Source organism: Caloenas nicobarica, chromosome 20 (genome assembly GCF_036013445.1).
Source record: "Caloenas nicobarica isolate bCalNic1 chromosome 20, bCalNic1.hap1, whole genome shotgun sequence".
NCBI classification, from domain to species: Eukaryota; Metazoa; Chordata; class Aves; order Columbiformes; family Columbidae; genus Caloenas; species Caloenas nicobarica.
Window position 1 is genome coordinate 6730415 of NC_088264.1, and position 24974 is coordinate 6755388.

The following is a 24974-nucleotide window of genomic DNA, read 5'->3' on the forward strand; positions in this document are numbered from 1 at the left end:
GTCATCTTTTCATCTGCATTTCTCAGTTTCACTGTTTCTTCCCTACTCCTCTGCCCTGGGACCCCTCCGCGGAGCAGTGTCCACCCTCCCCTCCAGGTGCAGCTCTGGGTGACAAGAGGTGGGGTACCCTCCGCAACTCCTTTCCGCCCCTCTCACCCTCTAATCGGGGGCTCCCCCAGACACCCCCCACGAGGAGCTAACGAGCGCGGCGGGGCCGGCGCTGCCCACCCCCGTCCCGGGGGGACCGCGCTGGTGCCACGTCCCGGGGCCCCGCGGGCCGCCCTCCCCCGGGTGCCCGGCGCGGCCGGAGCGCCGCGGAGCCGCCCCCGCCGTTTGAAGTGCGGGGCGGAGGGGAGGGGAGGGCAGCGCAGGGGCGGAGGGAGGGGAACCGCCGGCAGCGGAGGCGGAGGGACGGGGCGCAGCAGCCCCACAGCCACCCTGCGCCTCCCGGCCGGCGGCAGCTCCCCGCGCCGCCGCCCCGGCGCCCCGAGCCGGCCGCGCCGCCTCTCCCCTCCGGCATGTTTTAAGCCCGGCCCTGCTCGCTCCCCTTCGGGCTTCCCCACCCGCCGCCGTCGGGTCCCGTCCCGTTCCCCCCGTCGGTCCTTGCGTATCCCCCCTAGAAGGGCCGGCGGCTGGGGGGGAGCGGGGGCGGTGGGCGCCCGGGGGGGGCGAGGGCAGAAAAGCCCCGCTCGGTACCATGGCGTCCAGCTATGCCCACGCCATGGAGAGGCAGGCCCTGCTGCCCGCGCGCCTCGACGGCCCCGCCGGCCTGGACAATTTACAAGCCAAGAAGAACTTCTCCGTGAGTCACCTGCTGGACCTGGAGGAGGCGGGCGACATGGTGGCCGCCCAGGCGGACGAGGGCAGCGGAGAGCCAGGCCGGAGCTTGTTGGAGTCCCCCGGGCTGACCAGCGGCAGCGACACCCCACAGCAAGACAGTAAGTGCGGGGACACCCCCTCTGCCATCCCTCCCCGGGGCGAGGGGCCGCTGCGGCCGCTCCACGTGCGCTGCCGGGGGAGCCGCGGCGGCGGCCGCCGGTGCCGGTCCCGAGGGGGCTCCCGGGGGGAAGCGGCCGGAGGAGCCGCCGTTGCCGGTCCCTGGGCCGGCTCACCTTTCTCCCCGAGCCGGTCCGGAGAGCCCGTGTTCCCCCAGCCCTCGGCGGGGCCGGCACCCGGCGGCGCGCGGAAACGTTTGTTTTCCTCCAGCCGCGTCCCGGGAAAAGCGGAGCGGCGAGCTGCCCTTTGCCGCCGCGCCGCGCTCATCGGGTCCAGCACCGCGCTGCTCCGTCTCCTTTCGGGGGACTCGGAGGAGAACAGCCTTGGGAGCCTGGGCGGGCAGGATCGAGCCCAAGGGCTGAGCCCACTTTTCCATCCCTTGCTGTGGGGGCTGAACACGGGACTTGGCTGGACGGGGCGAGGCGCGGCGGGCGGCAGAGTCTCTATCTATCTATCTATCTATCTATCTATCTATCTATCTATATCTGTCCGCCTGACCCTCCGGCCCGTCGGGGCTGGAACCGGCGCCGTGGTGTGCGGGACACCGGGAAGCTGCTTGGGGCTCTGTATGGGGACCAGACGATTGTCCGAAGACCTGCCCGGAGCATCTCGGCTCGCAAACAGCCCGAGGGTGCGTGCGCGGCTGCAAAGTGAAGCCGTCGATCCCCTCCTCCCCGAGCCCCGCTTCTGCCGGGGCGGGCCTGATCCGGGCCCTTTGCAGCCCCGGCGGGCAGGGCGCAGACCTGCCCCTGAACATCCCGTCTTAACGGGTCCTCGTTTGGGAGCGCAAGTAGCCGTAGAAGAACAGCCCCGCGGCTTGAGGGCGGAGAGGACGGGCGCCAGGTTGCGCGGCATTTTCTAAGCACCGCTTGTTATTTTCCAAGGGCAGCGGTGTCGGAAAGGGCGAGCCGCGGCGGAGAGGGGTGAGGTGGGTGTGCAGGGCCAGCAACTCCCCCTTACCCTCCTTCTGTTTTCTGTTAAAATATATACATATGTCCCCGGGTGCAGGGACTGGCCGTGATTTTCGTTGTGGCTAAAGGCTGGTTGTGCCCGTCCCCGCCGTGTCTCCCGTGGGGTGGGCAGGGCCCACGGCTGCGGACACGGGAGCCCCCCATCCCGAAACGGGGAGCTGCCCTGCGGCAGCCGACGGAAAGCGAACGAAAATTGCAGTTGCCGAAAAGCAATTTTCGTTCAGTTTTCGGCAGTTGTAATTTTCGTTCGCTTTTCGGGATTTTTTTTTTTATTTTCCGCCGGGAGCCGCCTCCGACCTTCTTTTCCCCGCGGATCCGACGTGGCTTTCTCGGTATCCCGAAGGAAACCGGGCTAGGGAAGGGGGTAACTTTCCAAAAAGCAGCCGCTCCTTACACCATCGCCCGTGGGATCCCCGAGTTTTACCCCCGCAAGACATTTTCTCCGGGCGGGGAAGCATCATGTCGGGGCGCGGTTATTGCGGGAGCGCGGTGGGGAAGCAGCGAGCGGAGAACCGGAGCGGGGCGCGGCTGACGGACCCACCGCCGCTGGGAGATGGCTTTAAAAAATAGCCCTTCCCAGGACCCGGAAAAATGTATTTTCTAGCCGTGAAGGTGTATATTTTAGCGGGGAAGGCACTGATCGCCGCTCACCCGATTCAGCTCCCCACGTCACAACACTCCAGCCGGAGGGTCGCCGAGATACTAACCAACAAGTTACGTACACAACTCTTTTTTTTTCGTTCTGTTTCCTCCCCCCCCGCCCCGGTTTTGTTCATCTTATTTGGACCCGATTTATTCCTGATGCTGCCTCTTGCGGACTGCTCAGCTCTCCGGAGCCGCCTCGGTCAGCCTGGAAAAGCGGGGCTGTGTTTTCCCAGTACCCACCCTGTTCTTAGAGCACTAAAAGGACCAAAAATCCCAGTCCGAGGGTGTGATTCCCCACCAGCATTGCCAAGCTGCAGCTTCAAATAAATTAGAACTTTTCTGAATGCTGTAAAAGTTTCAATGCCGTTGCAACGAATTATAAAGTTTAAAAAGTATTCTACAGTAAGCAAAAAACTGAACACCAGGGATTAATTCTCTCTATTGTTGGGCAGAGCTTTCATCTGGGCTTTTTGGCTTTTTCACTGATGCATTTCACCTGTGCATCTCCGTGCCTCAGTTTCCCCACCTATTGCATGTGTTTTGCAAAGTGTTTTGCAACCCATGCAGTAAAAGGACTCTGCCGCAGAGGTGTGAGCTTTTCTTGGTGGTTCAGTGGAAAAGCTAACACGGAGCTTGGTTATTCTCTGTGTTACTGAGGGAGAGAAGGTAAAAGCGATTGGAGAAATTGCGGAATGTCTCAAGAATACTAAAAATGTTCTCCCAACCTGGGGGAAATTCAGCTAGTCTGTCACTGGTTTCTCTCCCAAACTGAAGTGAAAAGTCGAATTATTGGGGCTATTTGTATAATCCAAAATTAAGGGGAAAAGTTTGACACATAAATGACAAAAGGTTTTATTTGGACATTGGAGATTGAAGGAACAATTTCACCACTAGTTCATTTGAAAAAGGTTCAGTAGAAAACGTTTTGTCTTATTAAAAACCAAAACATCTCTGGGACAACTGTCAGCCTACTAAGGAGCTGATTTTCTCAGTCATGCTGTGAGGCTGTTGCTCTCATTGACTTTAGTTCAAACTGTAGCTCTGAAAACCATACCCTAAAAGCTGATAGAATTCACAGTAACCTCCCTGTCTCTGCTGCTTAGCCAGGAGGACACTGCAACCCGAGTTTCTCTTCATTGTGAAACCACCTGTTAAGAAGCAACCGACTCTTGCTTTGGTAGCAGGGCTTTTGCTAACTCTGATTAAAAACGGGATGAAAATGCGGGTCCCAGCTCAGCAGAGGGGACACCCTGAGCTTCGCAGCAAAAGCAATTGGCTCCTCTTGTTCCTGTGCTCTTTAGGGGTGACAGAAACCTGCTGGTGGCCTGTGGGTTCCCAAAGCTCATGGCTCTGAGAGCAGGTTAATTATCCAAATCCAGAGCTGGTAAGCTACTAGCTCTTTTTTTTTTTTTTTTTAAATAATTTTTAAGATGACATTTTTGACCTCTGCTTTTTTGGGTTTGTTTTGAGTCTCGCTGTTGATGGCTTGTAAAATGTTGTGGCGAAAGCATGAGCAGCAAAAGAAAAATCATTATACTCCCATTTCTTCCATGAGGAATGAATAAACCCCACTTTTATCCAGTATGTGCACAAGTTCTGCATGTTGGAGTTATTACTGTCCGTTAACTTATCTTCAGTATAAAAGCGATGGCAGTTGGGGGCTGTGCTTCTCTCCCAGGCTGGCGGATTCTGTTGGGCTCTCGGGGCTCATTTGCAATTAAAGCTGGGGTGCAGCAGACCCCAAGACTTCTTCTGTCTTGGTGGGAATTGTGGCCCCTTGGCACTGCCGCTGCTTCCCAAGGAAGCAGAAACCCAGCCAGGAGGAGGTGAGTTTCTTTGCTCAGGCTGGGTCAAGCAGAGCATCTGCGCGGGCTTCGGCTCCCTCTTCTCGGCCAGCGGGTTGGGAGCACGAGGAAAAGGGGTTTTTCAGCTGGCACGTTGGTGAGTGATGGATCTTGTTACCACAGGATTTTGCAGAGATCAGAAATAGAAATTATTTCAAGAAAGGACAAGACAAATTCAGGGAGGACTGAGGATGACTCTTCACTGCAGCAGTGTCTGGCTCAGGGAGCTGTGAGTCTGGGAGACGGGAAGGATGAGCTGGGGCTGAGACGGCTCCATTGCTCTCTGGGCATGTACCCTCTGACTCTGCCACTGCTGGCAGTCTGAGACAGGATCCTCGGATGAAGAACCTTTGGTGTGCTCCCACAGGGCTGTTCTTTGTGCTTTAATTGCTTCTTCTAAATCAGAGCAAGTGGGGCTGCTGCAGGAGTAAAAGGATGTGTGTAAATATTGAATTGTTTCTCTGGTTTTTTGCTGATCTTGAGGTTGTCTGCGGTGCTGTGCTTTCCCACCCTTCACAAAAAAAAACCCCATATACTGCCTTAAAAAGAGGTGGAAAACCTCTGCCACTGCATCCAAACATGAAAAGCAATTGGAAATGCGAAAAGCAATTTGGTGGGTTGCTGAGTGGCATGGAGAGTGAACGTGAGAGGAAGCACCAGGGACAACTGCAGGGTTTTCTTTGCAAACCTCTGCTTTATCTTGAGGTACTAAGTGGCTCTTTTGTTACTAAAACACAGCCCGTCTTCCCAGAAGATGCTGAGACTGTAGACCAGGCATGTACAAAGAATAGAAAGGGGGAAAAAATGCAGGGTAAATTGATTAAATCTAGCTGCTGTTTTCTTCCTCTCTTGTCCTGCATAGCTGATGGACAAAGAGCTGCTGGTGTCCACTGGTTGCACTGGGATGAGTGAGGGAAACCGGTGCCTTTAATCCCGCCGGCAGTGGTGAGCATCCTTACAAGCTGCTGCCAAGGAAGACTTCCCAGAACCAGTCTTCCTCTTCCAGCAGCTGATGTGCAAAAATTGCGGATCAGATTCATATTATTTTTGAGGCACTTGTTGCTTCTGATATCTGCCTGAAAAATACAACAGCTTGATTTGTCTTGCAGGAGTAATCCTTGTGCGTGCCAGTTGCACTCCGTGTATCCTGGAGGCTTCTTGTGGGAAGAGTGGACGGTGTTCACTAAAATAAAGGTTGAATAACAGATAAACAACACAGACCAGCTGTTAGAAGTTTGATTAACTTCTTTCCATTGATGTTCTTTGGGCATATCCATTTAATTACACTCTCAGGCTGGCTGGTGTGTGGTTATTCCGGCAAGTATCTCAGTGTGCTGGGTGTTTTTCTTACATCCTACAGTTTGAAGTTGAAAAACACTTTGGGTTTTTCACATAAATTTCTAGAGCTTTTGGATGCAGACTAAAGATGGAAACGTGACTCTGTCACAAGCCCGGAGTCTTAAAAAAAATTAAAGGCACGAAAAAGCAAACAAAAATGGACAACGTACTGTTATTAACAAAGGAAAAAGTGCCGTATGAATTTGAAGGAGTGAGCTGACTCAGTTTGTGAGTGCTGGCCACGCTGCCCGCCTTTTGACGGGTGAAACTAGACTTTTATTTGTTTGTGAATTTCATTTTTTTGATCATAATCAGTTTGGCTTCCTGGTTCTCATGGTCTCATAATTTGCTGATGGTATTTATGTTTTCAATCCATCCACACAAAGCTTCCAACTTTTTAATTTGAAAAAGATTTTGCTGAAGGTTTTTGCTCTTTTTCTTTTTTTTCCCGTCTTAATGTAATGAAAACATTTCCCTGAAAATTAGATTTTGAAATCTCTCATAAAACGTAAAGGTTTGGTCTGAACTGCAGAACACTTTTAATGAACATCAGCTTTCTGTCATCTGCCCTGAGTTTCCACTACTAGCCAGTCTATTTTCCGTCTTTTTGATGATGTATAAAGCAGTGATCGCATGGGAAAATATTATCTCAGGGTTAATTTGTGCAATCCTTACTCACACGAGTCCTTGCATGCAATTCAATGGACCGCTTATATGTGTGCCAGTTAATATTAGTGTTTAAAGACTTGACCAGCAGCCTCCAGTCATGCAAAAAAGTTTTTTTTGAGGTCGATGGAATATTTCTGCACAGGTATGAAACAGTTTTGCTGCCTGCATTCGGGGGGACGATTCTTTTGCCTTTCGGCAGAGGTGCAACGTGCATCAAAATATGTGATGTTAAGAAGCCTGGAAAGAGCGAGCAAGAGCATGGGCAGAGTATGAGCAGGAAGGACTGGGAGGGTTGAGCGTTTAACACGGCAGACACAGAATTACAGGGTCATAATTCCTTCGAGGATTTTTTTTTTTTTTTTTTTTTTTAATTCCCTTGGCAACTTTGGGTTTGCTCCCATGGTTTTTTGACATCACCAAAATGGGTTGATGGGATTTAAGGTGTTTATTCCTGGTTGCAAGTTGTTTATGATACATTTAATTGTTTTTGAAACCCATATTAAGTAGCCCTGAGGGAGCTGTGCTCCTGCTGGGCCTCCGTTGCATAACGAAGTACATCACGAGTATTTACCAAGTGTCACAATATTCCAGACTTGGGCTTGTGTTTCTGGGGAGGATGAATCACTGCACTGCTGGTTCCCCACCCTACTCGCCTTTCCTAAAGGAGTTTTGGATTTCGGGGCGGATTGTGGAGATGTGGAGTGAGAATCATCACAGCCTGGCTGGAAGAGCTGTTGTCCAAGGCTCCAATCTGACTTGGTTTGAACCGTCCCCACCGCTTTACGCTCAGGACACAGAAAGGTTTCAACCTGCGCTCGGGTGGTGGAGGACAGAGCACAGGTTTTGAGTCTGTTTCCCCCAAGAAAAGCCGTCTGTGGGAAGCAACTTCTGAGCCCACTGGCTGCTCCGGTGGGAGAGATGACGGCGCAAAGGGGTGGGAGATCCCAGCAGGTTTTAGGGCAGTCCCGGGGGTTTGGAGAAGGACCCAGCAGTGCCGCCCCCCGAGCGGGGAGATGCAGCGTAAATTGAGCCTTTTACTGTCCGCTGGAGAGTCTCTATGGAGACTCTGTGTTACAGACTGTGTCAGTGGAAGCTCATACATGTGTAGACCTATGTGCCACCAGCCCCTCAGCACGGGTCTGTAGGGATTTGTCCTTTGTCACCCTGTGCTGTGACTGTAGCTCTCTTACAGCGAGGGTCCAAGGATCCTCCAGGGCAGTCCCACACTTCTTCCTCCTAGATTTGCTGGCCCTGCTCACATTCGTCATTCACTCGTTGATCTGCACCCGTGCAGTACGGATCTAACCTGCCATTTCTCTTTCTGCGGGACCCGGCTGGTCTCTACAATGTAGCCCTGGAAGATGCTGTGAGGCGGGGATGGGAGTTCAGCAGAGGTGCGCTGCCTGTCTGCTGCTGTGATTTTTGAGGGAAGCTTCTTCCAAATGAGAACTTCTGGAGGATGCTGGTTGGGAAGGGAGCAGTGGTGCTGAAGCTGCGGGCCGCCCCCTGCGGTGGGAAGCCTGGCATCTCCAAGGATGTCTGTGAAGGCCAAAGCTGGGAAGAGAGGCCAGTGAGCATCTATTTCAGCTTCCATAGCTTTCTGGGTTCCTCTCTTGCCTCCAGAGGCTGAGAAAAGGTTATGCTAGTGTTTAAAGTACTGTCCCAGACAGTCTGGATTTGTTGTGCCCGTATGAAGTGAGCGTTTGCCTTGGAGTGGCAGTTCAGGACCTCCTGGTGCCTTGTGTTCCTGGAAGGGAAGGGTAGAAGAGAGGTGAAGGGAGCCAGCTGTGCTGTTAACAAGTCACTACATCCTATTGCAGCATCCAGTTCATATTCCACCCAGATTTTCCCCCATTTCTGGCTAGAGAAATTTTCCTACAGGAGAAACTCCAGCCAGTCAGCGAGACTGCTGGGCAGGGCAAAGGTCCAAAGAGCCGCTCAGTATCTGGCTAGGACCACCTCCACGTCTTGATGAGCTGCTCAGGCAGCAGAACTGCTTTTGCATCGAGAGCTGCAATTCATCAGGAGCCTGGGGACGTTGCTTCCTGCTCTGAGCCCACCAGGGGATGAACTTCTGATGTGGCCTCCTTAACCAGAGTAAAACCAAAATTACCCGTGGCCTTGTGCATCTAGGGACCAGATAAAATTGCCAGCAGCAGCCACTGAGTGGACAGGTTTGGAGAAGGAAGGTGGTGTCAGCTCTGAAGGGGACCAGCAGTCCCAGGGGCACTGGGAACAAAGTGGGTTGCCGGGGGTGCTGGAGCAGAGTGGGTGGCTACAGAAGGCAGCACCCAAGTAGTTCCCAGCCCTCTCTTGCAGCCACTGTAGACGCTGGACTGGTCAAGGTTGGGTAGGTTTTGAAGCCATGGGGACCTTTAGTAGTCTGCTGTTTGCTCTTGGTTTTGTTGTGTTTGTGGTTGCTGAACAAGTGGCAGGTGAGTTGGGCTGAGCTGCAGCCGATGTGCTGGTGAAGCCATGAAGACCTGTTCAGTGGTGTGGAAATCATCCTTTTTTTTTTTTTTGGAAGCGTCGCTAATATGGCCCACATTTGGAAAAAAAAAAAAAAATCACGCTTGCAACTTTCCAAGAGCCGTCACTTCTCCACGTCAGCTCAGTGGAGTCGTGGCTCTGCGGGGATGGATTGGACTTTAATGGGGAAAAGTGCCTGAGCCGTAACAGTGCAAACAGAGTGTTAATGCTCTGGGCCTGGTGCTGCAGAAAGGGCTGCCCTTGCCAGTGGGTCTCCAGGCAGCTCCTCTCCCCATGAAGTCTGGGCTGGTTTCCCATAAAGCTTTACAGCACTCTCCCCACCCTGTGGCTTGAAACACCGGTTACACTTCATGCCCATTATCCTTCTGTGTGCTGCACAGCGTTGCATTTCACCCTAGATGGAAGGTATGGAGCAGAGGTTTGTGAATCCAGCGCCGAGGTCTTGCTTGGGATGGATGAGTCCCATGCTGACACTGTCGGTGACAGCTGGTGACAAGTCTGAGTCTCTTCCCGAGTATGTTTTAGCACGGGGGAGGGTGTTTCTAGACACGAGACGGTGGTACAGCCTGTCCGGTCTTGAGTGCTTGAGGTTGTCACAGCAAATGTATTGGTGATTTTGCAGTGAGAGAGAGGAAAAAAAAGCTTTTGAGACCAGTCTGGGGCCAAGCTCTGCATCCTGCTGCCTTCACTCTGAATGCTGGTGGGAGCCTGCGCCTCTCCGTGGATCCGGGCTGGGGCGGCGGAAACACAGGTCTGGATTTCACGTACGCACACGCACAAGGCAGCCCGCTGGGGAGGGCATTTGTCTGCTCCATGTGCTCCCCAGGCACCAGGGGGCAGCTCTGCTTGGGGGTTCCGCAGCACAGGGTTTGTAGGGTGCAGCATTTGCTGGTGCTGGGAGCAGCCTGCCCAGAAAAGTCTCGCACCGAAAATCAAAATTGAAACAGTGAGGCTTTTTTTTAAATTCCAAACGTCAGTAGAGATCGACCAGTGGGATGACCCAGCCTGTCTTTTATTGCTCCAAAATGCCTTAGTGCCTTGACCACAGAGTCTTGATGTCTTTTTTCCTGTGTATTTGCTGCCATAACTTGGCTGAGTTCACCTTGCCGTGCTGCACTTTTCCTACTCATGTAACTGGCCTAATTAGGGGCTTTGAAATCTGCTGGTTGTGGGTTATATAAGAGCTTGGCTTTAGCAGCAATTTGGGAAGATTCTCCTCCCTCTGCATTGCCCCCAGCAAGTTGCAATTTCATCCACTTCCGTCTCTGGAATCGACCACTTTCTGTGTCACTTAACTCATTAGCACTGAGGAGATCTCCTTCCATGGACGGGAGCAACTTCCAGCAAGTTTGTTCCTGCAGGGAACCCACCTTGTGCTCAGGTGCACCTGAGTGCACCCTGTGCTCTTGGGACAAGCTGTGTTTGCCGTGTGAACCCGTCCATGGGGTGAAACAGTTTTCGGTGGCAGATTTTTGCATGCGGACTCAGATCTCCTGAGCATCTCGAGATGCTTGGGGTCTCCACAAAGGATGCAAAGAGTGGCACATGTCAGTCAGCGAGATGGTCCCTGGAGCATTTGGCAGCAGGCACTGGAATTCACAGCTGCTGGTTGGGATAGTCACCCTCTTTTTCTTGGCCATAGCCTGGTCTTGAAGGTTTGGCCAAGAAGATCTTTACTTAAAATTTCTTTCATTTGGACAACTGCTGATACATCTTATGGAAGCCAGGGGAACTGCTTAGAAATGAGTGCTTGTGACTCATTGCTTGTTTGTGACTTGTTTTTTGTTGTTTCTCCTTTTAAAAAAAAAAAATCAGCTAATCAGTTAAAAGAAACAATCACCTGTGATTTAGGAGAGGGATCTGTCGTTGTAAATAACAAATTAGCATCAGGAGACCAGGCAGACAGAATGGTTGATGGATATCCTGCAGGCTGAAAGTTGTTTATCAAGCCTGTTTGAAGACTTATGACTAACAAGCTCATTTACAAAGTTTGGAGTCTGTTCATGAACCGTTCTCCAGCTGGGAGGATGTGGGAATCATCAGAAAATGTATTCACAAGTTACTCGATCGTTTAAAAAAGCGATCAAACAAACAAAGGCTGGTTTTTGGAAGGGAACTGTAAATTCCTTCTCCCCCCCACTGGGTTTTCTGAGGCATTCCCCTTAGGAAAATGAGAGGCCTGGAGAAGAATGAAGAACCCCACGTTGTTCGCTAATGACCTATTTTGGTGCTAACCCTTCCTCTGAATGCCTCGCCACCGGCCAAGCCCTCCAGCTGCGGCAGAGCTGGCTCCACGGAACGTGCTCCGCGAGGTCTGGTCACGAGCACCCCATGGGATGGGTCTGTCTCGTCTCCACCAGTGATTCCCAGTGGGGAAACTGGGCTCGCAAGGGAAGTGGCTGCTCACGCTTCCCTGATGCACTTACGGAGCAGATCTCCCTCACGTCACAGCCCAGGGGGTTTCTGCGTGGTGCTCTGGCATGGGAGCCACTGCTGTCAACCTGCTGTCTATAAAGGGGGATGAATTTGTCGTAAGGAGCCTGTACTGGACCGGTGTAGCTCCATGCCCTTTGCAAATCTGTTCACCTGGCCTTAAACCAACTCTCCTACTCAATGCAGAGTGCCCAGTCTTTATGAGGAGAGGCAGATGTTTTTCACCCCCAGCATCTCCTGTAGTTCTGCCTCGTTTGTGGAGCATCTTCTCTTGGCGCTCAGCCACAGAGAGGGCTCCAGGTGGGCTCTGCCTGGGCATGCTGCGCGTCGAGGAAGATGCAAACCGAGTCAAAAAAAGTCCAGAGAAGTAAAGCAGTAGGGAGAGCTCCAGCACCCAGTTTAGGAGGAAGGAAGAGGTGCTTAAGCTCAAGAAGAGGAGAGCGTAAACTGATCTCCAAGCCCACTTGTGTTGCAGCAAGATATAAGTGAGGCAGTAGAGAAATCCTCCTGGGTCTAGGGAGGGTAGGAAAGCCCTGGATGAAGTGGCGTGAGGATGCCTTGGAGACCACAAGCACAGATCTGATGGAGACCAACATGGAATAAACATCGTAGAGCTGGTCCTGCCCTGGGAAGGGAGTAAGAGGAGTCTCTTGAACATCCTTTCCCCAAGTTTCAGTGACTGCGTGACTTGAGTGGGAATGTGCCTGTGTGCTTAACCCTGTGTTTCATCTGTTCTGGCCAGCACAATGATGCTGTTTCCAATTTCCCCCCACTTTCCAAGCAGGTTGCTGTGCTGGGTTCAACTGGGGTACCTGGGAGGGCAAGAGGGACCCAGCCAGCCAAGAGAAAGCATGTGGATGGGGAAGGGACACGCTCACTGGGGTGATCCACTGCTGGGAAACCAGGCAACAGATTTCCTAGACGTGCCTTTTGTCTTGGGCATTGTGGGCTGGAAGTAGGTGGTGTGATTGATGAGGCAAACTGGTCTGTGATTAGCAAGTAAAATGCCCCAAAAAGCTGCCCTTCGTCAGTCTGGCCGGGCTCGTGTCTGCCTTTGTGAATGCTGTGTGCTCCTCTGCCCAGAGACAGTCTGTGTCTGGAGGAGGTTACAGTGAGCGAGTGAAGAGGACACCTTGTTCTCAGAGGGTCGGAGCACTCTGCAGAGCTGGGTGCCGAATCCTGATTTTCCTGCCAGCGGTGGTTCTGGGCTCCCCGTTCTCTCCAGGCTTCCTTGGAAGGGCTTTGCTCTCTGCTGTGCTTCCCCAGTCTCCACTTCAAGTGGGAGCTGTTTTGCTGGTGTGACATATCGCTGTCCTTCTCGGCCCGTGCAATGCCGAGAGTCATTCCAGACACTTGTGATGATGGATTTGAATCCTCGTTTCCGTGACTCTCTAGAAGGAGGTCTTTCTCCCCGCCCCGGCACTTTAATCCATCAGAGAAAGGTAGAACAAGAGCCAGTGGCTGGGAGCAATAGCCAGACATCCATTCAAAGGAGGTGGAACACATGCATTTTATAACTGCGAGATGCTATGTAATCACTAGAAATAACTCTGAAGGAGAGCGTTGGCTTCTCTGTCCATGAATGTCTGGAAGCCCTTTTGGGAGAGCTGCTTTTGTCAGCCGTGAGTTATTGGTCTCCCTAGCCAGGGTAACTGGGTGAAACGCTGTGGCTGGGTCTCACACAGAAACCAGAAAACTGAGGAGCTCGGCTCTGGCCGTGGGACAGACGGACACGCTGCAGCATTCCTGCGCAATTCCATGTCAGGGCTGTTCCTGCCAGGAAATTGGATCACAGGACCAGGTGGAGAATGCAGATCCACTTGGTGCGAGGCTGTTTACAGGTTTGAACCAAAACATAGCGAGAAACACAAAAGAAAAGCAATGTCCTCATCTCTGATCATAACTCAGGCCCTTATGTGAACCAGCTGCCACGCTCATTTATAGGACGATCCCCTCTCCAAAATCCCGCTGTTAGGAATAGCAGAGATAGCTCTGCAGAGGTTTTCCTATGAAGGGTGAACATCAGACATGAAAATAGCCCAACTTGCTCTCGTATTTCAGGACCTCTTCTGAGTTTATTGCAGCTCTGAAGAAAACAGGCTGTTGCATGACATTTCTGGTATTTCTGGCCAGGTCGAGAGTCTATGTGAATGGTGTCTCTTGTAATCGCAACACTGTTGGCTTTGGGCAAAATGAGGAAAACAGGGAGAGCTGCAAATCTAATCAATATTGGGAAAGGAGGATAAACATGCTCGGCATCCTCACAATACAGAGGGGCTCCAAATCAATAGGGTGGACCACGATGGCCAGAGCCATCTTTTGCCTCCCGTGTCTCTGCTCCATTTTGCGTTCTCTTGTTGCCAGCCAGGAAGGAGTCTGCTGAAACCAGGAAGGGCCAAAGGACCATGAAAAGACGACTCCTCCGAGAGCGTTCATAGCACAAAGCCCTCATGGCTGGCCCGTGGGGCCGGGAACCTTCCTCCAGCCCACCAGGCTGGGCATTCCCCAGCACCAGCACTCAGTGCTCTCGGCCACGTGCTTGTGCACACACTGTTGGTCAAGGAGGATGGAGGTGCAGAGGTTTCCAAATGTGCTCCGTTCCCAGAAGGGCTGTTAAGTAAAATAATGTGCCAAGAAATGTTTTGGCAAATGGTTTGGTTTGGAGCAATTATGCTTTGCTTCGGTATGATTGATAATGGAGATGGGGGGAAAAGATCAAAATAATGAAACTCTTCTTAAAACTTTGCTGGGCTGAGCCATATTCAAAACTCAGTCCTGGTGTGAGAAGTCAGAAGGTCTCAAAATTTGTGTCTCAGATGGACTCCAGGCAGGATTTAAACTTCTGAAAAAGTCCTGGCACCTCCATGACCATGTTAAATCTCCCATGCCACAGCTCTGGGGCGCTCAGCATCACTGCATTGTGCTCAGGTACCTTGTCGTACTTTGCAGCCGAGCTGGGGACTGGACAGTCCTGTCTGCACTGCAGCGAGTGTCCCTGGAGACCATCAGCATCATCGCCCAGGTCCTCCTTCTGAAAACGTGACTATTCAGTGCTGCAATCAGGAGGTACCACAAGGCACAGGTGTAAGTAGGGTCATGCTGAACTGGCTGTGACATGGCTGGATTTTGTTGCAGGCTGTTCCCTGGCTGTTAATCCTGCTTTAGGGCAGTCTCTCTGTTAAGAGAAAAAAATCTTGCTTATCTGGTGTGCAAGAGGGAGGCTGGTACCTCTGGGAGAAATGCCCATCCTGACCCGAATTGGTCCTGTTGCTTGTTTTGAGAGAGTTGAGAGGATGCTTAACCCACCAGGGTCAAGGATGTTTGCATTAGCTAACAGCAGAAGCTGCTTGGGAAGAAGTAGCAGATTTTCCTTTAACAATATTGACAGTCAAAACAGCCAAAGAGACAGGCACCTTCCTACCTAGAAATGTAGTCAGGCACTTCTTGGGTGAATTGCTTCTACATTGAAAAACGCAGATTCTGTTCAACTGCAGCAGGCAGGAAATTTCTGTGGGTTCCAGCTGCGGGGGGGATACATCCAAATTAAAGCATTTATGGAGAGAGCAGATTCTTTGGGTAAATGCTTTAATTTTTTTTTTGCATTTAAAAGCAGCATCTATGTTGAGGGAGGTAGGGGAGGATTTTATAAGTCTCAAAATCGAAAGAAACTACTTTGGCTTTTTTTTCCTTTTTTTTTTTCCTCTCCTAAATTTGTTTGCTAAAGCTTTTAGAAGTCCTGTTAGAAGTCGGTTCCAAACAGGCTTTTAAAGTAGAGAGCCAAAAGCCATTGGTTGGCACCAATGCCCCGTTGCTTTTGGGGGCTGATGCTGCGGGAGGATTTGGGGAGCTGCAGAGGCCAGGAGTGAGGGGCTTTTCTGTTCTTCTGGTGCCATCTACTGGTCCCAGCCCACAGAAGGGGCTGTGGCCGCGGAAAGGGGAGAGAAACACGGGTGGATGGTTTGGTATGGCCAGGGTCCCGCAGGAATGTGGGCTGTTCGTCCTCCCTGCACAAGGTACACAGATACAGTCGGTGCTGCGCTCTCCACTGCCTTGCTCTCTGCTTTCTTCTGGTTTAATAGTTAAAAAAATTGACACATCCATACCAAAACCTGGGGCTTGCTTGCCCGTCCTGAGCTCCAGCTTCTTCCAGCTCTGGTCTTGCCGAGGATGGTGCGGGGTGTGATGTGAAGGAGGCAGCTGTTGGTGATGATGCTCCTGCTGCTGTGCACCTCCAGGTTGGGATGTCTGCGGAGAAATCGGGGCTGAGCTCTGCTGGGGTTTCCCTTCGCTTTGGCAGAACAGTGTCTTGTAAGTCTTGAGTGTCTTGTAAGAGCTTGGGCTCACCCAGCTGCTTGATCCCTCACCGCTGGCATTAATAACACCTCTTTCCTTTTACTGAGCCATCAGGTTTTCATTAAAATTGTAGGAGCTGAGTTATCTTTGGAGTTCCTGTTCAAATTGTCAAATTGAGGTCGAAACTGGCCGACGACTAAAAAACTACTGGGGGGATCAGAGGCAAAGACCATGTCATGTTGTAAGTGATTTCTCCAGAAACCCAGTTGAAACCAGCTGGGGAAGCTGGGCTGCCCTTTTGGAAGACGCCTCCAAGGGGTTCGGTGCCCAGAGCAGCCCAGCTGAGGATGCAGCCTCCTCGGCAGGTGCCCGACTCCTGCTGGAGGCTGGAGCAAGCTCTGGCCCGCGGCTTCTCCTCCGTCGCTGCCTCTCTCCTGCCACACGTTGCACGGTGGCTTCGCTGTCCCGGTGGCTGGGCCAGCCCCACGTGGCACGTCCCTGGGGAGAGGATGTCCTCTCTGTTGTGGCTGCTTCGAAGGGCTGAGGCCCATCTGTGACTTGCTTCGCTCCAACGTGGCGAGGGACGCTCTGAACAAGACACAGCCTGCCTTGAACTCAGCCGGCACAGGGAGCAAGGGGAAGGGAGAGCCAGGAGAGAGGAAGAGATCTTCAATGTGGTTTTCCAACAGCCTTTCCCACTTTTTTTTTAATTTTACAGTTTAAAGGCAAGACCCACAGCAGGACATCTGATAGCTTGGGAGCAGTATCTGTGCCATGCAAATGTACTCTCTGCTCTTGCAAACACAGGAGGTATTACCCCTTTGGTTACTATCGGTAGTAACTTTTTAAAGTTCTTGGGTTTCAAGCCTTGAAATTGCCTAGGCTCATTTTCTCTAATGATTTGAGAGAAGTTGAAGGCCTTTCTGTGCGAGAACTGGAGGCATGGGGAGTTTTTGGTGACAGACTGTACCTGGGAGCTGGAAAGGCTGATGCTCAGGTACCGGGGACTGCCAGGTGGGAGACGATACCTCTGTGCCAGGATGATAGATCCAGTAAAACTGCCAGAGCAACTGCACAGCAAATGCCTGAGCAACAGAAGAGGTTTGTGGGAGAAACCTGCACGTTGTATCACAGCCCCGGCTCAGCAAGCAAGAGGACTTGAAATCATCTGTGTGTGAATGATAATAATCGGGAGTGCTTTTGCCTTCCGTGTTCATGTAAGGCAAGATCAGAGTGCTGTTAGCCAGAATGAAATGTAATATTTGTTTTAGTAACGCATCCATCCTTCATCGGGGATGAGGGGATGAATTCTTCAGCTTAAAAGCTTTTTGTCTCCAGCTCTTGCAATCCTTCTAATGCTGAGAACAGATTTGGTCCAAACATTACTTAGGTTTAATTTATGTGAAGGCTTGGGTTTTTCTTCCTCTTGCTTTTGGTTCAGGAAAGCATCCCTATTCATCAGGGGCACTTAAACTATCTGCAAAGTAAAAGCAGCGTCTAAGCTGGGACAGATCGCTGTGTCTGCTGTGAATCGAGCAGGAACGAGGCAGCGGCAGCAGATGACATGCGGTTTGATACGCTTCTTCCCGTCAGCTGTTGGGAAATAAAACATAATTCTGATACAATCATTGACAGTGTTGGCTTGGTCTCCCCTTGAGTCTTTGTGTAAGGAGAGTGAGTTTAAAGGCCTTTTTATTCCCAGACAAAAAGCTAGGAGAGGACTCCAGGGTCTGCCCCCTCGAAAATGCCGTCTGACTTCTGGAGCGGGAAATGGCTGAGATTTTCCTGTGCGGTTGCCTCAAGTTGGGCATTTCAGTCTGTAGTTGGTGCCTGATGGCAAGTGGCTTGAGCATCAAAGGGCTCTGCAGATGGGTTTTGCTGTCACACTTCAGCTTTTAAAATTGGGCCAACTGGCTTAATGATAGACCTTTACTACCAGGACACCAGCTTTTGCCTGGCTCGCTAGCAGAGTGTCTGAAGCCTTTATGGGAGGAATGTCCCTTACTGCATGGATGTCCCATGCCAGTACAGCGGACCGAAATCTGGTCTCAGCATTTCTGTGACTCCTTGAAGGACCGTGGCTTTTAGTTCTTTTTTATTTTTTAATTTTTTTAAGCTTCAGATTGCGGGATCGTGTGAATATCTGGGATAAAAAAAAGTACATCTCGATGCTGGTCTCCTACAGAGGGTCCAGCTTGTGGTCCGTGGACATCTAGGTTGGTCTCATTTCGGCTGCTTTTGCTGTGCATGAGCAGCGCTGGGTGGCACAGCCAAGGCAAAGCCATCGCTTCTCCCCCAGCCTGGTAAAGACTCACGCACACTTAATTTCAAGCCAAGTGACAATTCCTGGGCTTGCAGGAGCAGGGTTTAACTCGGAGGCTGCAGGCGCCATGCAGGTGTCTGGGCTTTACAAGTGCTGGAGCGGAGCGTGCTAACACAGGGCGGGCTGCCGGCTGCTGCCTGCAGCAGTGTGCAAAAAGTCTCCTTTCCCCCCTTTGCTTTTTGTTGTTGCTGCACTACTCCTGTGAATGGTTAAATAACTTGCCAGGGCAAGGTAAACATTGGGTCTTTGCCCAATAAACCTCTGTCTTGGTAGGTCTGCTGTAGCCGTGCATCTCTGACTTGGGGTAGGGAAGGAAACAGTAGAGTTCTTGCAGAGCGCATGGATGGGAGCATTTTACAGCTAGCTGAATGAGCTCCGGGTTTGCGGCAGGGAAACCCAGCTCAGGCTGACCTCTCTGGAACCCGCTCTGAGAGCCGAGGCAGTGATCGCTTCTGGACCGAGAATCTCTGTCACTTTTTCCAGGTTAACTTGAGATAGCACGGGACCAGGCAACGGTCTTCCCCTTCCCTGGGCGTACACGCTCTGTGCAGAGAGGCACTCATCCTGAGCAAACACCAGGAAGATTTCCTGACTCTGAGGTTTCCTTTTCTGGAGCATTCAGCAAGCCAGAGTGGAAAGAGGTTTGAGGGCCTGGGGAGTGTGCTTGCAGAGCTCTTTCCTCTTCTCAGAGAGGTGGGAATAATCCCGTGGGACAGGAGCAGCACAGCTGTCTCTCATCCTGGGATGTAGCTGAGCTGTGCAGCATCGGGAGGTGATGGAGCTCCCAAATCACCGCCTTGGGCACAGAGCCAGGTAACCCACCCGTTGGGTTCCATGCCCTCCTGAGCCATCCATATTGTTGACTTCAGTCCAGCCCAGCTGAACGTCCAGCCCAGAGGAATGAGACAATTCCCTCTTATTCCTCCTTAGCACTTAGCTGTGGGGCTACCAAACTTGGGGTATTTTGCTCCAAATGGAGCAAGATGCAGCAGTGTGGCTTGGAGGTTCTTTGCAGCCTGGCTAGATCCAGCACAAGCCCGGCTTTGCAAGCTGTCTGTCAGCTTTGCAAGGCCCTCACTTGCCGTATCTCGAGCCCTGTGGCTGAACTTGGCAGGCACGTGAGCCAGAGGGCTGGGGAGGGGGTTTCACCAGTCCTAAACCAGGCGGCAGCCTCCCAAGAAGGGGCAGAAGCGCCGAGTCCCCAGTCCCCCTGCTGAACTGGCAGCTCATGCTGAGCATTGTAGCCGAGCACATTTGCAGTGTTTTATGGGGCATAATCTGTTGTCATCGAAGCCGATGGCAAATTCCGTACTTTCTGCAGCTGACACTAAATAGGTCTTTTGAAGGTTGTAATTTCTCGTTTAACCGATGCCAGTTGCAAATACTTTGTGCTGAGGAATAACCCCTTAGCGCCAAATAAAATACAGTGGAAGTCTGTGGCATGTTTTTCGGTGTATTGTTAGTTACAGCCCTCCTGACAGAGCACATTCTATGCTGAAGATAAATGCTTGGGAGCCTCTTGCCAATTTATGTCCAAAAGGGCTTTTCTTGGATGTCCTCTTCTCTGTGGAAAATGCTTTTCTGTTTTTCCAGCAAACATTTAATGAGCTGCGCTTAAAAGAAAAAGAGGACCTATTTCAGGACCAGACCGTTCTGCTTTAGTTCTCTCTGAGCTGGTTTGTGGCTCTTTGAGTGCCCTGATCTTTGTTACACCACGTTGCATGGCAATGTTCTTTGCATAGCAATATGCAAAGGCTCCACGACCTGCCTGGGGGATGTTTCGGTCCACCCAGCACTGCTCTGTAGCTGTACCTCGTGCCTGGGTTAGAAGGGTATTCCCAGCTGACCCATCTCAGAAAATCCAGGCTCTGTCCAGGCTGCAGGTACAGTTGGCATATTAGGACACTGGATTCTCATTCTAAGATCTCAGTCTTTCCATATAAATTCAGTTGCTGTGACCGAGGGGGAGCCTGGAGAGCTGGTGTGAGTGGGCTGGGGATGGTTGGGGGGTGTGCCTGCAGGGATGCAGGCTGGTGGTGGCCCATGGCCAAGAGTTTCGTATCTGGCCGCTTGTGACCGCTCACCAGTCCCGGGGCAGCATTGCTGCCAGCACTTCCAGTGCGTGGCGGGGACCTGGGGCTGGCCGGAGAGGACATTCAGCCTGAGCCATGGTGTCCATCCCCAGTACCCTTTTCCAGGAGATGTATGGAGAGCTGCACAAGGAGGAGGAGAGAGGAAGCCACCTCTGACAAGGAGTCGCCTGCACACTTGCTTTTGTGACCAGAGAGGTTGCCAGAGATTTCCCAAGTGATGTGGAAGGCTCTCGAGGTTTCTGTGAGCAGCCGGGAGCAGCTGAGCTTTTTCTCCTAGGGACGAGGTGATTTCAGAAGTCCCCTCAAGGGTTGCTGTAGGTGGAGCAGAGTGGAAAGCCCATCCTGTGGTCACCTCTGTCTAAATCAGCCCAGACATCCAAGCCCTGGGCTGATGGTTCGGTAGGTTGACGAGGCCGAGGGAGCTGCTGCACTGCAGCAGCGGGTGGTCCGGGGCACGGTGCCGGCTCAGCCGCTGTCGCGCGGCCATGGCTGTGGCTGACCCAGAGGGACCGAGCCTGAGCTCCAGGAGCCACGTGCTGCCTCAGCCTGGGGAAGCCCCAACACAGGGACACGACGGTGCCCAGCAGGTGTTGGGGTGCTGTTAAACCTTGCTGTGGAGCCCCGCTAACCTGAAATAAGTCCGTCTGCCTTCATTTATGAATCAGAACCATCAGATTTTCTGCAAAGGGTGAAGAGCAGAGCCAGCATCAATATGAAGTCTCACTGTTAGCACTGATGATGACTAGAAAATGCTGTCTGCAATACTCACAAGTACACCAGCTAGCATTCGTGTATGCAACTGAAATGCAATGGCTGCTCTATACCTTTATACCATATACTGAAAGTTCTTTAATTACTTGCTGTTAATTTATTCTCCATGCTGTGAAACTCAAAAGCATAAATGGCACAGTCGTAATGTGAGTGCATCCCACTTCTGGTTTATTTTGTAGTGATTTGCTTTTTGTCTGCACCCCTGTAAGTACGGGACTGCTAGATGTGTTATGAACAAAGAGAGTGGCATAACACGTCCTCCAAGAGTGGGATGTCTAAACAGATGGGCGAGGCGAAGCGAGGAAGGAAACGGAGCCACAGAGGAGCAGGCTGGCTTGCTCACAGTCCTTTGGAAAGCTGGAGCCGAGGACTTCCCCTGGCTGCCAAAACCCACCCTGCTTCTCTGCCTGCTGTCCCCACCTTTGCTTTTTTGCTGGTTTTGTTGCCATCTCTCAAATCTCTTCCCCCAAATACAGCTTCACCGAGAGCTGGGAGCATGGTGGGGGCTCCAGGGACACAAGTCTGGCAGACACACGGTGAATTCGGTGAATTCGGTGAATTCGTGTTGTCAGGCCGCCTTTCCCCCAGGGCAAGGTCAAATTTGCACAAGATGTTCGACCTGCACCGGTCGTGACACACGTTCCTCTAGCTGTGGATCCTCTGATGATGGAGAAACCTGTATAATAATAGCCCATGAGCCTGAATTTGGTGCAAGGTCTTTTATTGATTTCAGGAGGGCTTTGATCTGGGCCAAAAGCCCTCGTTCTGCCATTCATCAGGAGAGGGATGGTTTTAAACATATGCTGACATACTGTGTAGAATGTTGCCTGAGGCTACGCATACTTTCTCTAAATATCCTCAAACATAACTGTTTTCCTAGTGAAAAACATCACCTGACTCCTACAGGTTTTGTTCAATAATTTTTCATTATTTAGAGAACTTCTTTTTCCCCCCTAGATTTTCCACTGAAATTCATATCAGTGTTTCTTGGCTTAAAAGTACTTTGACTTATTTTATTTTTACTTTAATTGTTAGTAAAAACTGACATAATGAAATAACCAGAAAAATTATTTTGCCAAAGGGTTGATAAAAAAAAATTGTACAATGTTTTCCTAGGAAAAACAAAACAAACTGTTTAAAAATTTCTCGTTAAGCGTAATTGGCATTTCTGGACATGACTGACACAAGGAAGTTTGAAAAAATGCCCATGCTAACAGGCCCGGGGACAGGAATTTGGTGTATTTGACAGACTGTCTATATGATGGGCTTCTTGTATAAGAAGGATGCAGCCCTGCAAACTCGGCAGCGCGGCTTTGCCAATGTGTCTAGACAGCCCATCTCCGCGGGGGAGAGAGCAGCTTATTTCTTGGACTCGCTCCATCCATAGCTGCTCCGATGAGATCAGACCACTTATGGTCTCCTTTATCGATGGAGACTTTGCATCCAGGCTTTGGGGTTGTGCTGAGCTTGCTCAGCCCTCGTCGAGTGACGACCAGTCGTCCCCATGAACTGATTTGGGCTCCCGCAGCTGCTGGGATGCAGCAGTCGGAGGAGAGGGATGGGGCACAGCTTAGTGGTGTTTCTCGACCTCTGCCACCTTGAGATACTCCTCTGCTAGGTGACGATGTGGCTAGCCTGGCAATGGATGTGATTCGTTAGGTAGAGCCTTTGAAAAGGCATAAATTCTCTTAAATTGCGCTAGAACAGCAGCATTTGTCAGCTAGCCCTGCACCAAACCCAAAGCAGCGCTTCGTGGTGAGATATCCTGCGTCTCCGTACGGGTCTCCTAAATTGTCAGATCCTCCAGGTTACAGTATCTGACATTTCAGCCAGATTAAGGGCAGCAATAAGCAGATATCCTGCAATATATTCATCACCTGGAGGCAAAGATTATTACTCTGTATTAGGGAGTGTCATTTCCAACATATCCCTTGTTTGCCCCAATTCGCAGGAGCTCTGACAATCATTATTCTGCCTCCTCTGCTGGGAGTCGTGCTTTTCAAACTTCAGTGAACTTTGTGGAAATACAGAGGTTTCCATTTTTCAGCCTTTTGATTTAAAATCTCTAGACGATTGTTTGACTCTGGCAGGGAACCATTCAAAATACATTCCAAAATATTCATCATTCCAGCAGGCAAAGAAACATAAGATGTAGCAATTTATTAGCTAATGTGAAATGCATTCGCCGGCCAGAAGAGACTAAGGTTGGAGGTGGATCTGAGCCTGATTTCCCCTCGCATCCCGCAGCACCGGGGCGCAGAGCACGCTGGAGCCTGTGGGCTGTCCCATCCACCCCCCTGTTTTGCTGAATATCCCTGTGTCCAGCAGAAAGCCTCCAGAGCCCAGCAGCAGCCTTGTCCCTCCTCCCTGTCCCCTGGCCTTAGAAGAGCAGGTTTTCACTATGGACCTGGGAAAGAGAAAGAGTTGTTTGGAAATGGCCCTACGTGTTCTAATCCCTTTGCTTCCTGTAGCGATGGGCGTTGTAAAGGTCCTTTGTCCCCTACTTGAGGGACATGCTCGTGGTTGGGATGCTCAGCCCTTGGAAGAGGCAGGTCAGCTGGGTGCTGAGAGCGGGGCTCAAATTTTGTTATTTCTGGATCTCGGATGCCATCGTTTTTCCGTTTGTGATCAAGAGGGACCCGTAAAATGCATTAACGGTCAAAATCTGGATTTCTAAGCAAAACTCTGCAGTGGCTTCAGTCCAGTTTGCTTGGTAGGGGCAATGGCAGTGGTGGTCTGATTTGGTGGAAATGCTTTTGTTCTTGGATGCTAATGAAACGGGAGTGTAGCCTTTGGAGACCCGGTTTTGATGTTCTCGCCGTCGTTTGCACTTCCCCTTCTCCCGGCCCGCGGCGCCTCGTGGTCCCGGCACAGTCATTCTGTGCCATGCAGTTTGCAGTCCTGGATATTTCAACAATACACAGATGAAATATCCATTGAGAACAGCATTTCTACCTACCGGTGGGGCCAGCTGGCACGCACACCCCACCGGTCATTGTCTGTTTGTCTGTCTGCTTGCGCAGGTCCCACGTAAAAAAAAAAAAAAAAAAGGCGTCCAAGTGAATTTCCAGATCCAGTGGGGTTGGGGCTGTTTAATGATGGCACTTCTGAGCAGCAGGGGGGGCCTCCGCGGGGACCTGAACAAGCAGAGACATTCATGGAGCCGCTCAGCTTGAGTCAGTCTTTCCCGGTGCGGGCAGGAGATTGCTGGGTGACGTTTGCAGGCTCTTGCGGCTACCGCAGCGTTTGGAAATGAGCCAGTTCAAAGGCTCAAGTGGTTCGTCTGCAACGTATATATGGACTGAAAAATAATCCCTGCCGAAGCAGCCCTTTTCTGTCTTGGCAAACCCTTTTTTTTAAAAAAAGTTGGGGTTTTTTTTCTTTTTTTTTTTCTTTATACACTTATCTGCTTCTCACAAAAAATCTCCAATTTTCCCCATTAGAAAGTTTTCTAGCTGAAGTCCGTGAGGATTTTTTGCCACTTTTTTTTTAACTACAAAGAAAATGTAAAAGAAGTGGTGTTGCCCAGAGCTCAGGTGGGTGTGCAGTGGGAGGAGGGCTCCAGGGTCCCCACTTTGTGGCTTCTGATGCATCCTTCTACATGAGGACTAACAGGGACACTCAACCCTCTGAATCTGTGGCCATCAGAAGAGAGTGGAGGTGGTTTCTATCTGTTTCGGTCTCGGGAACTGTTCTGAGGCTGGAGAGACCTGGAGAAGACTGAAGTGTGCCATCCCAACGGGCTGGAGCAACTGTAGTATTGTCTGTGTTGTGCTCCTTGCTCCAACACACCCCATTAACCCCTCGCCCAAGCACCAGTACCGCATTGTTTTTGCTCTTTCCTAGAACTCCTTCCTATGGAAGGAATCAAAATCCACCCCACACTTGGTCCCTACAATGGGGGAGTCTCCCTGACTTGTTCTGTATTTTGTTGAAGTCTTGTCCCAACAGCTTAGCATCAAAGGGTGTATTGATCCCTGAAACCTGGGGCATAGGTGACACCTGTTTATATCCAGCTATAGGTCTGTGGGTCACCTCTGCACATAAAGAAAAAGGGACACCAGGTAAATCCAGCAGGGATGCATGTGAAAATAATACCGTGCGCCTT

At 51.2% G+C, this 24974-nt stretch overlaps 1 protein-coding gene across 1 annotated transcript in view; it reads left to right on the forward strand.

Annotated features, from left to right (window-relative positions):
• The first annotated feature begins 455 nt into the window (after positions 1-455).
• Positions 456-24974, forward strand: part of PRRX1 (paired related homeobox 1) — a 39146-nt gene continuing 14627 nt past the window's right edge. Inside the window, exon 1 of the mRNA XM_065649152.1 lies at positions 456-938. Coding sequence (XP_065505224.1) covers positions 698-938 — 241 coding nt within the window. The 5' untranslated portion in view covers positions 456-697. The remainder of the gene's footprint in view (positions 939-24974) is intronic.